The 15567-nt window shown below is 46.6% G+C and overlaps 1 protein-coding gene across 1 annotated transcript in view; it reads left to right on the forward strand.

Annotated features, from left to right (window-relative positions):
• The window catches only part of Elovl5 (ELOVL fatty acid elongase 5), a 25440-nt gene extending 10807 nt beyond the window's left edge, over window positions 1-14633 (forward strand). The window contains exons 4-8 of the mRNA XM_010630812.1: window positions 6527-6604; window positions 7479-7650; window positions 9301-9425; window positions 11552-11686; window positions 12790-14633. Of these exons, the coding sequence (XP_010629114.1) occupies window positions 6527-6604; window positions 7479-7650; window positions 9301-9425; window positions 11552-11686; window positions 12790-12933 (654 nt within the window). The 3' untranslated portion in view covers window positions 12934-14633. The remainder of the gene's footprint in view (window positions 1-6526; window positions 6605-7478; window positions 7651-9300; window positions 9426-11551; window positions 11687-12789) is intronic.
• Window positions 14634-15567: the final 934 nt, after the last annotated feature.

Genomic DNA, 15567 nt, shown 5'->3' on the forward strand with positions numbered 1-15567 from the left:
TTTTTTTTTTTTTTTTGGTACTGGAGATTGAACTTGGATCTAATACATTCATTTTAATCTGGGGGGAGCAAAACAAAAGCCTCATCTTCTAGGTAGGCACCAGTGGTATTGGCATGCTGGGTTGCATTTTGTTTGATGTGCATGTTTGGTGTGGAGGGATTAGTTCTGTTTGCCGTGTTGTCTGCACCGGAAGTCAGTTTGCATTTCCTTTGAATCATCCTTTGCAGATTTCTGATGCTTCTTTCCTGGGATGGTAAAAGAAATGCAGTTGGTAGGTGGGTGCTTGCTCTTGCTTTCTGACCTCGGCATCTGTGAACCAGGAGGCCCCTCCTTTACCTGTCTCAGAAGGTCTCTATGGAGCTGTAGAGCAGTTGCTTTGGGATCATGTTTGCAGCCATCTTGTTTTTCTTTTGCTTCAGGCTTTCCTAAAATAGATGTGGGAAAATAGGATTTGGAAAAGCATTGAACCACGTGGTAATCAACTACTGAATTTTATAAACGGATTATTTTGTTTACCAAAATACATTGGAAAGGATATTCACCTTTTTCTTTGCGTTCTATAGAAAAGTTGAAACATCTGGTAAGGTCGGTACTTTTAAAAAGCGCAGAATTGTTGCCTAAAATACTGAATACCTAAAATATTTTCAGCTCCCTTACGACTGAAGTTCTTGCTCAGAAACTTCTCTGGGGGAATAGAAGGAAACAGGTCCTTGCCCCACAGTTTATCTGACACTGCTCTGAGAAAATACCTCATGCGAATAGGGATGCAGGTAGAAGAGGGAGAAAATGACTTAGCTAGAACAGAAGGATGCTTGGGGGGCAGCCTGAGGCCAGACCTGCCTCCTGCAGGCAGAGTGCAGGCCTTTGGTGACCTGGCTCTGCAGCTGGTGTCACTGGGTGCACAGCACTTTCCAAATCCTCAACCAAACCTGCCTGCTATGCAAAGCAAGATACAGAGGGAAGGCGGGAACCCTTGAAATTACACAAAGGTTGCTTTCAGGGGCTTTCTTACAATCAGAACAGCACACTTCTGTCCTAGTTCTACAACTTCAGACACAAAGCAGAAATAGCAAAGATTTGGCTAGAACTATATCAAAGACTCGCGTACTATGTACCTTATGGCAGCAGTCTTACTTTACCCTTCCTCCTGAGGGAGGTGCCAGGAAGCCTGAACTGTGAGAGACCTTCAGCACAAAAAGGCAGGGCCTGGGGCTGGGCACAAGCTGGCCATACCCGTTTCTGCGGTTGTCTCCAGGACACATTCTTTGTGTTCTGAAGTATACAGAACCTGCCCTTAGGACTTAACTAAGAGAATTACATTCAGCTGGAAGCCAAGAGTGTTCCTTGGAAAAGGAAAACCACTTTTGAAAGGCACAAGTGTGAGATTATATTAATGGACTTCCTTATGGCTTGGCATGAGGGATTTGCAGTTCAGAGCCACATGCTTTGCCTTGACTCCATTACACATTGGTGCTGCCCAAACCGGCCAGCTGAAAACCTAGAGGAAATAGGTACTTTTAATTCTGGAGTAGTTGATGGTTAATTTTAAACCAGACATCTGCTGAGGGTAAAGATGCAACTGAAGTCCTAATTTTTCAGCAGTGCTCTTCATGAATGGAGTACGGGGAAGGGTGGGGGCACTTGGAATTGCTGTGTGCAGGCCACGTGCTCTGAGAGCCAGGGTGTCTGTGTCCTAGTCCCAGAGCAACCACTAAGAAGCTTGGACCTTGGACCACCCATCACCTCTTCATCCATTGCCTCGTTGAAAATGCGAGCTTGCGCCAGTTCTCAGAACCACACTTGGGCATTCACGTAGAAATGTTTGGAACTGTGAGAAGGGCCAGCCTGTATACTTTGGTGGTGTTGCTTATGAAAGTCAGTGAGACAGATGGACTTTGTGAGTACTTTGTTTCATTGCCTTTTGCTCCATCACTGTCTGAGGTTGGTTAGCACACAGTTCCTTTCTCTTGAATTGCTGAAAGCGGACAGCCCCTTGGAAAAGGCTGACCTTGTTACTGTAATGTCATGGAATATCAGGTAAAAGGTGATGAGGGCCAACAGGACAGTGCTTTTCTGTATGGTATATTTCAAATGGTCTTTGGCCTTGTTTCCTGAGATGCTTTGGTAGCATTTCAGAAAGTACCAGGCCAAAGTTCATACCTCATTTGTGTTTAAATGTGCTGCTAGATGGAGAGGCCGACTCTAGCCAGTAAAAATGACTCACTCCATGCATTGCATCATTCCGACCAGCTGTGATGCCCATCGAATTTTTCTTTCAATGAAAAGATGTGCAAAACCACTACTGGTTATTGAATTTGTCTCTGAATGAGAGAGGAAAGCTTCTGGCTGTGTTGTAATTACAGCTCTTCACACGCCTCTGGCCTAATTAAGATTTGCTTTACTCCAAGGAAGGGGGAAAGCACATATGGTTTTGCAGTGTGCTGCTTGTATCTTGGTGACTTAGAAAAGCCAAGTAAATAATGCTCCCTTGGCAGTTCTTGGAGCAGTTGGTGGTACGGAGAATTGCAAGTAGTGTCAGGCTGTTTGCCATGACTTCCTCTTTCATGCTAGTGCAGTCCTGCCCTCTTGGGAGCTGATTCTAAGAAGGCAGGTGCCCACCTTGTCCAGCCTCCCCAACCGTCTTGCCCTGCAGCATGGTGAATTTCTGGGCATTGACCAAAGCAGTTTGGCGGAGAGAACCTGGGCCTGAGTGCTGAAAGGAAACTGCCTGAGATGCCTTGCCAGAGTGTTGTATCTTCTGCTGTGCTGCTTGTGGGCCAGAGGGAAGGTCCTTGCTTTGCTTTGAGAGCTGTAGGGGCCATGACCCTTGGGCAGTTGTGTTCCTCTGATGGGGCTGCAGGAAGCAGAACCCTCTAATGCTGGCCCATGGATGGTGGTTGGGTAGAGTCTTGGGTGACCCAACTTTAGCTTAGGTCTTTGGTTTTCATGTGTTATTTTATCCCTGCTGATAAATATTTGAGAATTTCCACCTTGCCATCATGAAGTCTGATAAGGAATCGTTTTCCTCTTGTGAGTTCAGATGCCTGTCATCAAACCCAAGCCCATTAAAGTACTTTCTGGTATTTTAATTTCTCCATTTGCTAAGCAAATAAGGAAATGAAGCCCCCCCTTCACTTTGCTGCTAATGAAGCATGAGGTTTAGATTCTGGGAAAATAAGTGCAGGGACTTGATTTTTGTCATTAGTTTCACAATACTTGTTTAGCACCTCCAGTGTGGGAGTTGCTGATGGTGGACATCAGTTGCCTCCTCTGAAAGCTTACAGAGCAACATAAAATGTTCCACCAGCCGAGGCTGAAGGGCAGTATATTGAGTAATATACAAGTCAGACTTCAGGCTACAGTGCTCAAGGGAGCAATCACAAAGAAATTAGAATTTTTACTGAACTCTGAAGGATGGAAGCTGGAGATGGGGTCTGTGGGTACATAGAACATTGTAGATACCCTCCTTACCCAGCGCCACCTCGCTTAGCACACAGGCTGAGACGTAACAGGGTGAGGCCCAGCTTGGAGCCTGGGAAAGGCTCAGAAGGGAGGAATGAGGTGCAGTAAGGGTGGTGAGGGGGTCGATTGTGACTACCTGAACCTGTGCCTCAGACCTGGGCCTTCGTTTTGAAGGCATTGGTGTATTTCTGAAGGGGTTAGACGGAGCTAGTGGCCCCTGTGGAGGTGGGCAGTGGCAGCAGCAGTGGCAGTGGGGCAGTACTGCAGCATGGTGGCAACCCTTTGTGCTCCCCACTGTGGAGAGCAGTGTGGGCTCTGGGTGTGTAGCCTGCAGTGTGCCTGGCTGGTCTTGCAGTGGCATGAGGTTCCGCATGTGCAATGCAAAGACAGCGTTTTAAATGGGGACCTTTTCTTCCTCATTTACCCGGGGCATGGAGGAAGGGCAAATGGAATTGTAGGTGCATTAACTTAGAGTCAAGGCAATCCACCTGAATTCCTTCCCCAAAATGATACCTCAAGTCAGGAGAATCCCTTCTGTACCTGTCTTTGGGATCAGGATGCCTGCAGAGTTACAAGAAAAGATTTGTCCTCTTCTTTCCCAAAGAACAACTTGCTTTTCACCACACTGAATGCTACCAAATGAAGTCTTCTGACCCACCCGTGCCTGACACACACCAGCCATTCTATTATAAGTTGATAAAAAGCAAAACCAACTCAGTACATACATCTCAGGACACTGCAGACCAAGTGACAGCTGGAAAAAATAGTGATGGCAGATCCTAGAAGAAAAAAATTTTGCTGTTATTTTGAGATAGCGTCTTGCTATGTAATTCAGCCTGGCCTGAAACTTACTATGTAGTCCAGGATGGCCTTGAACTTGTGGTGATCCTCCTGCCTCAGCTTCCCAAGTGCTGAGATCACAGGTATGCACCACCTCACCAGGCAGAAATATTTTTACGATAGTAAAATTTCAGAAGATAAATCATGTTAGTACATTTTTAACTGCACAAATTTATTTTCATGAACACATACTGTTAGCCCTTGAAAATTGAACATGATGTGTCTTTTTCCTATCTCACTCTCAAGCGACAGAAGAGCATGTCAGTGGAAGGAATGGCCATGAGCCCAGATGGCACTTTCTCCACCCAGGTCTCCTGAGGACACCTGCCTGCCTCCAGGCCCTCCTCCTGGTCCACTTCCCATTTGGGCTTTGTCTTGAATCTTGAGACTTCTGCTAGATCTGCATCTGACCCACTTACCTGGCTGTGGTGTAGAAAAGGGTACCGGACTGTGGAGGTGCCTGCCTTCTAGCTAATAAGTCACCAGGGGGTGCTGCTCAGTGTTCTGCAAGTGCTGACCCCGGGGTCATTGCAAATGGCTACAGAGAACCATTGGAGACCATTTAATCCAACCTCGCTCTCCCCTGTGGAAATGCAAAGGCTGCAGGAATTAGCTGGCTTCCTTGGGCCCTGGGCCTCCCACTCAGGTCTTCCTGATCCAAGGCCTTTAACACCACACACAGTGCTTCTCAACTTGGTCCAAGAACGCCTAAAGCCCTGCGCTGTTCTGGGGCCATGAAAATCACGTTAACTCTGTCTGAGTTTTTTTATGTAGAAAGTGACAAAGCAAAAGGAGAACAGTAAACGGAGTTCAAAGAAAACAGATGCTGAGCCTGGCATTCAGTGTGAGGGTAGCAGCTGCACCCACAGCTGGTGCTGACTTAGGGTCAGGCTGGGTGGAAAGAGCAGCATGCCTGCAGACCTGCACCTGAACCTGCTGCTCCCCGCACCTGGCGCCAGGGCTCAGGTCTGTGAGGACAGCTGACCTCAGTAGCATCCTGGGCTCATTAACATCTCCAGAAATCACTGGTTGGCAGCCCACTCCTGTCTTGAAGTTGTACAGCATGAAACCACTGGCTCAAGGTCTTAGTTTCCCACTGGAATTACCTTGAGTTTTGTAAGAGGCCCCTCAAGGTTCCAGTTTCGTAGCCAAGGGTGAGGCCAGGCATTGGTAATGTTTTAAAGCTCCCGGGGTGATCCTGCCATGCAGCTCAGAGGGGAGCTACAGCTTTAAACTAGTAGCTTTCAGCCATGGTTACATTAGTCAGAATCACCTGTGAAAACAAACCGCTGGGCTTTGTGCCCGGGCATTTCTGTTCACATGCTCCTGGGTGGGGCTGTGACTCTGACAAGCTCCTAGATGGTATCATTGGTGCTGGGTGCAAACCACTCTGAAAACTGCAGCATTCGATTCTGAGGAGCAGTGAGCTGCAGTTTACACAAAGCAGCATTGCATGGGTGTTAGGAGTACAGGGCTGGCAGTGTGGAAGTACACAGGGTGGTCACATTAAAGCCACCCAGACTGCCACGGTATGTCCTTGGCTCATATTGGCCATTCATCCCCAGTGTGTGCTGAGGAAGAAACAGGCCCTCTGCCGACTAGGGGTAACTGGGCAGTGACCCAGCGCTTGCACCCCACTTCTGGGGCCTCTCACCACAGTCCCTGTTCTGCCACAGGTGAATTCTGATGCCTGGGCACCATTTCCACAGTCTGCTGAAATCTAATTCACAGCTCCAGTGGATGATACAGAAACAGGAAGGGATGAAGATGAAGTTGGCCTAATTACCCCAAGGCCCACATCAGTGGTTCTCAGAGTGTGATCCCCAGACTGGCTTGTGAGACCTCATGCCAGACCTGTTGGGTGAGAAGAGCCCCTGGCAGTCCACATCTGCCTTGTACTTGCTGCACCTTCGCAGGGTTTGATGAACCCTGCTTTCAGGGGTCGGGCCGGGGAGTGGTGCACTGAAGATCCTGCAGAGACAGCCGCGGGTAAAGGAGGAGCAGCCAGGAAGACTTCCGGGTCCTCTTGCTACCAGCGAAGTCAAGGCTCAAATACGGAACTTTTTTTTTTCTTTCTTCACATTTCTTAAGATTACTCATTTCTTAAAGCAAACTTGCCTCAGTACAGCGCAAAGTAAAAATTCAAACTCCAAAACTAGTGAAGTTGAATTGCATTGGGCTTCACGTGGTTCTGATACTGTGAGTGTTTCTCCTTCTTTTTCAGTTAGTGACAGGAGTATGGGAAGGAAGATACAACTTCTTCTGCCAGGGCACACGCAGCGCTGGAGAATCCGATATGAAGGTACTGTCTCTTCTTAGTAGTGTTATTAGGTAAATGTTGCCTTTTGTGCTTTTTAATAGAGAAATTTATACAAAAAATAAAATGGACCATAATCTCTCTACCCAGGTAATCTTTGTTGACATTTTAAAAACAATAAGCAATATATCCAGTGTGAGAACTTGAATTTGAAAGGCATAAAATGAAAACTGAAGCCTCTCTGTAACGGTTGATGGAGAAAATGGCATTCACTTACCATATGTACAAGAATGAGATCATAAGGATTGTATCTTACATTTTAAAAATCACTCTGAGCTCTCTGAGCAGTGGTGTTACAGAGAGAATCCAACTTCCATGCTGAGGTGTTACTTTGTTTTGGTTCCAGGGAATGAACTCAGGACCTCATACTTGCCAGGCAGGTGCTGTGCACTAAGCTAAATCTTCAGCCTGATACTACTTTGTTTTTAAATAAGAAGCTGACAGTCCAAGCTTGGCATGGGCAGGTGTCTCACCCACAGCGGCTGGACATATTAATGGACAGGGACCAGGTGCTGCAGATTCTGCATCCCTTCTTTCTGTGTCTTAGGTCACCTGCCCCACGCCCATCCGTGATATCAGAGCTTCTTTCCGGCGGTTTCTCACTAACAGTGACTGTGAGGTTGTAAGCCGTGAGCTTCTGTTAGAGTGCTTAAGAGTGTCCGTTGTCATTTTTGTCCCCTTTTCTTTGCTTAAAGGCAGTCACAGAGACCGGAGCCCACAACACATAGAGGGGATTAGAGCCAGCAGTCTCTGGCTTCCCTGGGTTGGCACTGGATCCTAGAATGTCAGTGAAACACATCAGAAGCAACATTAGAGATGCTTTGAGGGTAAACTTAATCTTCTGACCCCTTTCGTACAGATTATCCGTGTCCTCTGGTGGTACTACTTCTCCAAACTCATAGAATTCATGGACACCTTCTTCTTCATCATACGTAAGAACAGCTACCAGATCACAGTCCTGCACGTCTACCACCACGCCTCCATGTTCAATATCTGGTGGTTTGTGATGAACTGGGTTCCTTGTGGCCACTGTAAGTGTTGGCGTGGGGCACTTTGGGGTCAGCATGAGCAGAGTGCTGAGTGGGAGGCATTCAGAAGATGTGCTGTTTGTGTAGATTTCTGGTCAAGCTTTTGAGCTTTGTGTCTGAGTTGATTTTAATGCTGTATAGTGGGGCTCATGTGCGCAGAACATTTGTGTTGTTAGTGAACATCCCTTGCTGATGGAATAGGTAAGGCAGATGCCAGCCTAGACTGTATTAAGAAACAAGGACAGCCTTATGCATCCCAGAGGTGGTCATTCCTTGCCCTTGCTTGGTGGGCGGCCCTGCCAGGCAGACCTAGAAGGTTCATTCACACCATGCAGCGAGTACCCAGGGGCACAGCTGATTGTGAAATACAGCCTTGGGTACATGGTAAGTCAGGAAGTCTCTGCATCATCTAAGGAGTTGTGTTTACCAGAGTGGCTTCCTTGACATGTATCAACATTTGATATCAGTTCTCTGAGGATGGAAAGCTTGTAGTGTAGTCTCATAGTTTTCAGAAATTAAGATGTCACCTTTAGGTTCAACGTGGGGGTTTTGACAAGCAGCTCAGTTGCTTCATTTATTTATTTATTTATTTTTGAAGGATTTGACTTGAGAACTTTTGGGTCTACTCATGGATTTTTTTAAAAAAATTTTTTTCTTAGGATTGCACTACCCTGGATTAACTCTCAACTATGGCTCCCAGAGCCATGAGGTTTTAGAACTAGAAGGGACTTCCCAAATACAGCTCCTTTGGGCTTAGGAAACTGAAACCCTTGTAGAGTAGGTTGTGCCCCTTCCCTGTGTAATGTTTTCACCCCATTGCACCTTGTCACTGTGGATTAACTGACCACTTCAAATAGAGACAACCCTCCTTCCATTTAAAGGGTACTTGAATGGATAACCAGCCCTGCCTGGCCCACAGGAAACTGGACCAGAGAATGGACATAACTCATCCAGGTTCTGGGGTCGGTTTCTGTCACAGTGACATAGAACAAAGTATTGCTGGCTACCGGCATTGTGCTCCTCCAGCCTCATGTGGGAAAGGCAGTAGCTTGGTCTCATTGTCCAGGGTCAAGGGGACAGAGTCTGTAAAACACCAGTAGCACTACAGGAAACAAAATTCATGTGGTGAGATGGGTCTCGTCCCTAAGGACCTAACTCTGGCCTCTGTTACAAACCGTGACCTGAGCACTGTAGTCCTGGGAAGTAATTAGAAGGTGATTCCAAAGCCTCTCCAGCCCTCAGCACGTGTGGAAACAGCCTGCTTCCAGCATGTTGCCCCTCAGCATTCTTCCCCCAGCCTTCAGGATAACATGTCCAGGGCAGTTGGGCACGGAATATAGTAGCAGTTGCCTCTGGGAGCTGGAGGAGCCTGGCGGCCAAGCCTGCAGGTGCCAGTTAGGGCATGTGGAATCACAGCTGCTGCCAGATGCTCTCCTCACTGCTCTGCTGAGCCCTGGCCTAAGGCGTCCTGGTGGCTCTCTGCTCATGCAAAGGTGAATTATGTTACATATCCAGGCAGTGCTTATGGCTGCAGTGTTGACCAGCTCTGTTCAAAGGCATCTTTCTCATCCAGAAAATGTCTGGGATTTCTTTTCATTTGTTGTATATAAAATGCCAATACAGTCACCTTCCAAATCATCTCTGTTCTTGCAGCTTATTTTGGTGCCACGCTTAACAGCTTCATCCACGTCCTCATGTACTCGTACTACGGCCTGTCGTCTATCCCTTCCATGCGTCCATACCTCTGGTGGAAGAAGTACATCACTCAGGGGCAGCTGGTGAGTGACCTGGCCTCTTTGCCGTGGACAGCACGCCTCTTCCTGGGTGGCTTGGTGTCTAATAGGATCTGACATGTCCCTTCCATACCTTTCCTCCTTGAAATAGGCAGAGTGTTCTTATTTTAGCCGATGGAGAAACTGTCCCCATGGTCATATGGCTGGTTGAATTGTAGAATGTCCCAAGTTCCTTTCTTTGTTCTTAGTGTTAATGGGCACATACGTGCATGCATGTGCACAAGTATGCATTTCTTTTTTTTTTTAATTGAGTTTATTGGTACATTCTAGGTAGACAGTACAGTTACATTCATTACTGGGATCAAGTATGCATTTCTTTTTTTTTTTAATTGAGTTTATTGGTACATTCTAGGTAGACAGTACAGTTACATTCATTACTGGGATCAAGTATGCATTTCTAACTGTAGTCCAGAGCCCAGGCTGGAGACTGCCTGCTCCCAGGCATTCCGGCAGAGCTGTGGGCTCCAGGCTGTGTGGCGCTCGTTAGGCAGTGAGGAGGTTTGCTCACACAGGTGCCCAGTGACCTCCCCACTACACGCAGCAGTCTCCTGTTGGTGAGCACCGCCCCCTGCTTCAGATGACAGCCCCTCCTTGGGTCCGGGGATGAGCCAGCAGCTGTTTGCACTTGACGGTTATATCGCACCAACCTCACTCCTTCCCTTCTTTCCTTCTTTCCAACATCAGGGATTGAATGCACAATCTTAGCACTTTGCTTCATCCTCCAGTACACACCCACTTTAAAAAAATGTGGTTGGTTTGTTTGTTTTGAGACAGAGTCTTGCTAAATTGCATAGGTTGGGCTGAAACCTGTGATCCTCCTGTCTCAGCCTCCCAAATTCTGGGGTTACAGGCATGTGCTGCCACCCTTTTTACCAGTGTTTCTTCGGGCTTTCCTCATTGCCATTTGCCAGTAGAATACAGATCCCCTAGTCCTCTCATGACTTTTTTCACGGGCTTATTGTTAATATTGGTACTGCTTATGACCCTGACATTAAATGCCTACTGTCTGCCGGGACCTTCTGCCATGGAAGTGACTGTACGTGAATTGCTGTGGGTTGCTGTGGGAGTCAGATGTCCCCACTTTGTACATGAGTTGAGAGCCCACAACTAGCTGACTGAGAGGTGTAGACATCAAGCCCTCAGCACTGACTTAGCCTTCTTGACACAGTTTTCCAAACTCATCAAGCGGATTCCAGTCCTACAAGTCAGTGTTTAAAATTGAACTATTTCAAAATAACAATCTGAGAAAATCCTCAGCTCCCCCGTGTGCTTGTCATTGTCACCCCTGCCAGCTACTCTACACCCTGATGCCCCGCCCCACCGTGAGCTGGGGTGATTGCGCCTGCCTGCAGAGGTGCGATGTGGAGGCTGAGTCACGCCACACCGCTGCGGCTCTGGCCCACAGGCGCAAGAGCCCAGCCTGGCCAGCGTGGTCTCCATGTACTCGAGGTAGAAGACTGCGCCCAGTCTGTCTGGGTTTGTTGGAAACTCCACTCCTAGTTAATCCTAAGCTGAGGGCACCTTAAAAAAGGAAGGGACGAGAGGAAGACACCATCTATATGGAAACGTCGGAGGCTGCCAGAAATCCTCAGGCAGAGCAACACTTCTGTGCTTCTTCCCGAAGATGTGTTTGCCAGTGGTCAGATGCCATCTTCCCACCTTCTCCCAGTGTCTCCGGCACTTCCACCTGCTTTTGAGGGTTGCTGCTCAGGAACGTCCTGTGGACTTACCACTGTCATTAGCCAAGAGGAGCTGCAGTCTGTTCATCACCTTTTCCAAACCAAAGGTGCAGGGATAAGGAACAGGAGGAGTGTCCATCTGATCATACCTCTCGCGGCAACACCAGGAGTCCCCTCTGCACCCACACCTTTACCCTGCCCTCTTCTTTTAAAGAAAAATGATCAGAAAGAGTCCTTGTGTGTCTGTGCTGTGTCCTTGAGTTGAGCAGTGGCTGAAGCAGCCGGAACATAGAGTTTAGGAGAAACAGCGCAGGCACTGTGTTTATGAGATGGCACCTGTACCCACAGAAAGAGAGGAAACTGGGTTCACTGTCCGTGTGGCATGAGTCTGTACCTGTGCACGTCACTGCTCAGTGATGTCCTCTTCCCTAGATCCAGTTTGTGCTGACAATCATCCAGACCACCTGCGGGGTCATCTGGCCTTGCACGTTCCCACTGGGGTGGCTGTATTTCCAGATTGGATACATGATTTCCCTCATCATTCTCTTCACAAACTTCTACAATGAGGTGAGTGTCCCTTAGCAGGCTTTGGTGCTTGGGGCCTTTCTGACAGAGGCACTTGTCATTCTGCCTTCTGGGCATGAGTTCTGAGGGGGCTTCTGTGGGGCCAGAAAGGGGGTTCTGTCTGTTCTTTACCCTGGCAGAGGTATCATAAATCATACTGGAAAAGCAGGACGCCATGCTGCTCTCTGCAACCTGTGCCACACATGAGAGGGGTTTTTTTCAGTGAGAAATTTCTGCCTGTCTTAAACATCGTAGAGGAGGCTTCAGAAAAGATTTATGTCACAGTCTTGGGGCAGAAATCTACCTTTCTATCCCAGTTTTCTTACTCCTGTTCAAGACTAGAGGTGCAGCTCCTTCCCATGATGGGATGACGTAGGTTTTTACTCACAGAAGGGCAAATTTGGGGCAGGAAACTGACCCCTTAGCACCCAGTGATGTGCGCTCTTGATTTTGTGTCCTGGTAGCTGTGCTGCCCACTGACCTGGGCAGATGCCGGATCAGGAGCTAGTATAGAGGCCACAGGGGACAAAAGGACAGGAAAGCCCCAGGGTAGGTGAGCAGCCTCCTGGGGCTCAGGCTCCCTGCTCTCTTCTGTGCTCGGTGTACTGCGTGCAGCTCGTGTCCTGCTGGTTGTTATCGATTATGAATCCACCACAGAGCATACATCAGCTACAAGGGAGGTTCGAAGGTAGGCAGGGCTCTTCTCTGATTGCCTGTAGCAGCGCGGCACTCTGAGTGTGAGGGCTTCAGTAGCCACCAGGGTGATGGGAAAGCCTGGAAGATGTGTGTAGGATGCAGTGTGGGGAGAGCTGTGGCCTGGGAGAAGCGCCTGCTTTGGCCCATAGCTGCTGTGCCTTGCCATTCCAGTACTGAGCAGGCCAAGCGGAGTGTGAGCGCATTTTCTGGATGCCATTTTTTTTCATCTTGGGCTGAGCCTCAGAAAATGGGAGTGTGATTGAAGCCAGGGCCAACTTGTCTATTCAAGGTTACTTGGCCACACAGCTGAGTTCTTTCTTGATAAGTTTGGCTTGAAAAAGGAAACCAGACCTTAAGTCATACAAGCTGCTCTGTGTGCTCAAGGCTTCATCTGCCCTTCTGTGTTTCAGACTTACAACAAGAAGGGGTCCTCCCGGTGGAAAGACCACCCAAGGGGCCACCAGAACGGCTCTGTGGCCACTGTGAACGGGCACAGCAGCAGCTTCTCCTCCCTGGAAAACAATGTGAAGCCAAGGAAGCAGCGGAAGGACTGAGCGGCGGGGCCGAACCCTCCACGCGCCTGTGATTGTAAGCACAACGCGTTGTGCTCGACACTCCTTAGCAGCTGCTGTAGTAGTCCGGCCTACAATAGTGTGATTCGTGTAGGGCCTCCTCCATCCGTTCACACCCGAATGCGTACACCAGTTACCCACGTAGGCTAAAAGATTTCTCACATTTCTGGGCTGTCATTGACCCCCCGCACTAGACTATGGAAAGGGAGTATTATTGTAGTATATGACACTGCTGTTGCCTTATTAGTTATAACATGATAGGTGCTGAATTGTGATTCACAATTTAAAAACACTGTAATCCAAAATTTTTTTTAACTGTAGACCATGCATGTGATTGTAAATGTAAATTTGTACAATGTTGTTACAGTAGAGAAACACTCATGCCTTAAAATTTAAAAAGCAGGGCCCAAAGCTTATTAGTTTAAATTAGGATATGTTTCAAGTTTGTATTCATTTGTAATAGCTCTGTTTAGAAAAATCAAATATTGAGATTTATGAAATTAGCGTGTGACACATAATTTCAAGTGACTTACAGATGTGAAATCAGAAACGGCACCTTCAGTTTTATAATACTGGCTTTCAATCAAGCAGGCTCAAATCTAGTGGAGCAGTCAGTTTAACTTTTTAACAGATCTTATTTTTTTATTTTGAGTGCCATGATTAATAATGTAAAAGGGGGGACTCCAAAACAGGCTTGATGAAACTTAAATATATATTCTTTGTCCTCGAGATTTTAGGAAGAGTGTAGGTAAGTAGGCCATTTTTGATTTCCGAAGTGTTAAGTGTTTTTATACAAGAAACAAGTCCATTTTGCTTTCCACCAGTGTGAAAGAGAATGTCATTTTAAACAGAGATGATTGCATATTTCCCATTTGACAGGAGTCCTATGTCCTAGCCATGGAGAGCCACCTGCTAAGGCCCTGCATCTGAATTGGTTCCTGTAATGCTATCTGTTTTGACACAAACTTCCTTCTAAATGTGCCTAGTTTACTAAAGCTAGTAAAGGCGGGGGAAGAACCCTAAAAATTTAAGATAAAATTAAACAGATGGCAACAGCATAAGAGAACTTGGAAATTGGATAGCAATAGGTAACTTGTTTAATGGAAATCTAATAGCACCTGTGATTTTTTTTTTTTTTGCTTAGAACCTAAAGATTTGTTTAAAACCACTTGTTAAAAAATAATAGACTACTTATTATAAAATCATGTCTCACACCCTCAAAGTGAGTGGTCAAATAAGGACTATTATGTGTGTCATTTTATTCAAGTGTTGAAATTTAGCCTCTTAAAACCTTCTCCATTGGGAAACAGAATTCATTGAACCACTCATGACATCTTAGAAGGTCATCGACAATGTATAAACTAATTGTGGGTTTGATATTTATGTAAATATCTGTTTACCATGCTTTAATTTTGCACATTCATATTAAAGAGAGCCTGTCGGTTCTCTACTGTTTGGAAGGAGTCACAGCGTCTGTTTACATGGACCTTATAACTCTAGACTGTGTGTAATGTGTGTCTCTCCATCCCTAGGTACTAGTTCGCAGATGTCTTTACCTATTCCATGCAGAAGCGATAACATTCAGTAGTGTGCCATCAGAGTGTGCTTAGCTCATGTGGATATACCTACACTGTTAAATGATGTCTAAATATTAATCATTAAAACATTTTTGATTACCGGTGCTTATGTTCTACATTGTTTATATGCTGCTGCTTCTGAAAGGTTGGAGGAAAAAAACCCACTCTCTTCACCCTCTAGGAATTTAAGACATAAGTAATTCAGACACAAGGCTCTTTCCCCAGGGACCACAGGTCCACGCATTTTTCTGTAAAAGTCAGACAGAAAACATTTTAGGTTTTGCATCCCACCTGGCCTTCATCAGGTCTCTGGCACAGATATTCATTGTAATACAAAAACAGCCTTAGGCAATATGTAAATGAACGGGCAGGGCTGTGTTCCAATAAAACTTTATTAGAAAATGAAGTCCTGTGACCTCAGTGCTCTGGCCTATGCTTTGGAGTCCTGTGCTTGAGGTCCCTCCTTGGTCCCAAAGCTCTATCACTTTCTGTCCCAGATTCTGGCCTCCCCAGCCTCTTGCAAGCCATTGACTTCTTAGCCGACCCATGTTCACAGCAAGCATAGCATGAGTCCCGTCTACTGCCCTTCTCCTAATACTGTCCAGTCCTGGTGTGGGCTTGATACTTTCGGATGTCTTCATTTGTAAACATCACCTTAAAATGCCACCAGACGCTGCACTGAATATTGAGAGCATCATAAGGTGCAAGAGGATCTTTCCCAAGTCTAGGACAAATTGAAAAAATAAGACTTAAAAATCAGAGCAATAGAAATCAAAAGTCACACATTTCTTACTTCAAAGACTGGATTAGTGAAATAAGACTGTGATACAGTTCTTTAATGGTCCTAACTGGTGCTAGAACTGAGCTTACTAGGGCTGGTACTGGCATCCCAGTGACGGTTCTGCTGTTGTCCGGGGATGAACTGGTTAGTTTGGTGTTTGAAAAATTATCCCTGGAATTTATAGAGGCTCCCTGTAGTTCACACTCTTCCTGCTGGTTTACTGCAGCAATTAGCAAGCTCAGTTCATGGCCCGATCTT

Source organism: Fukomys damarensis, unplaced genomic scaffold (genome assembly GCF_012274545.1).
Source record: "Fukomys damarensis isolate Sample0158 unplaced genomic scaffold, DMR_v1.0_HiC HiC_scaffold_14, whole genome shotgun sequence".
Lineage (NCBI taxonomy): Eukaryota > Metazoa > Chordata > Mammalia > Rodentia > Bathyergidae > Fukomys > Fukomys damarensis.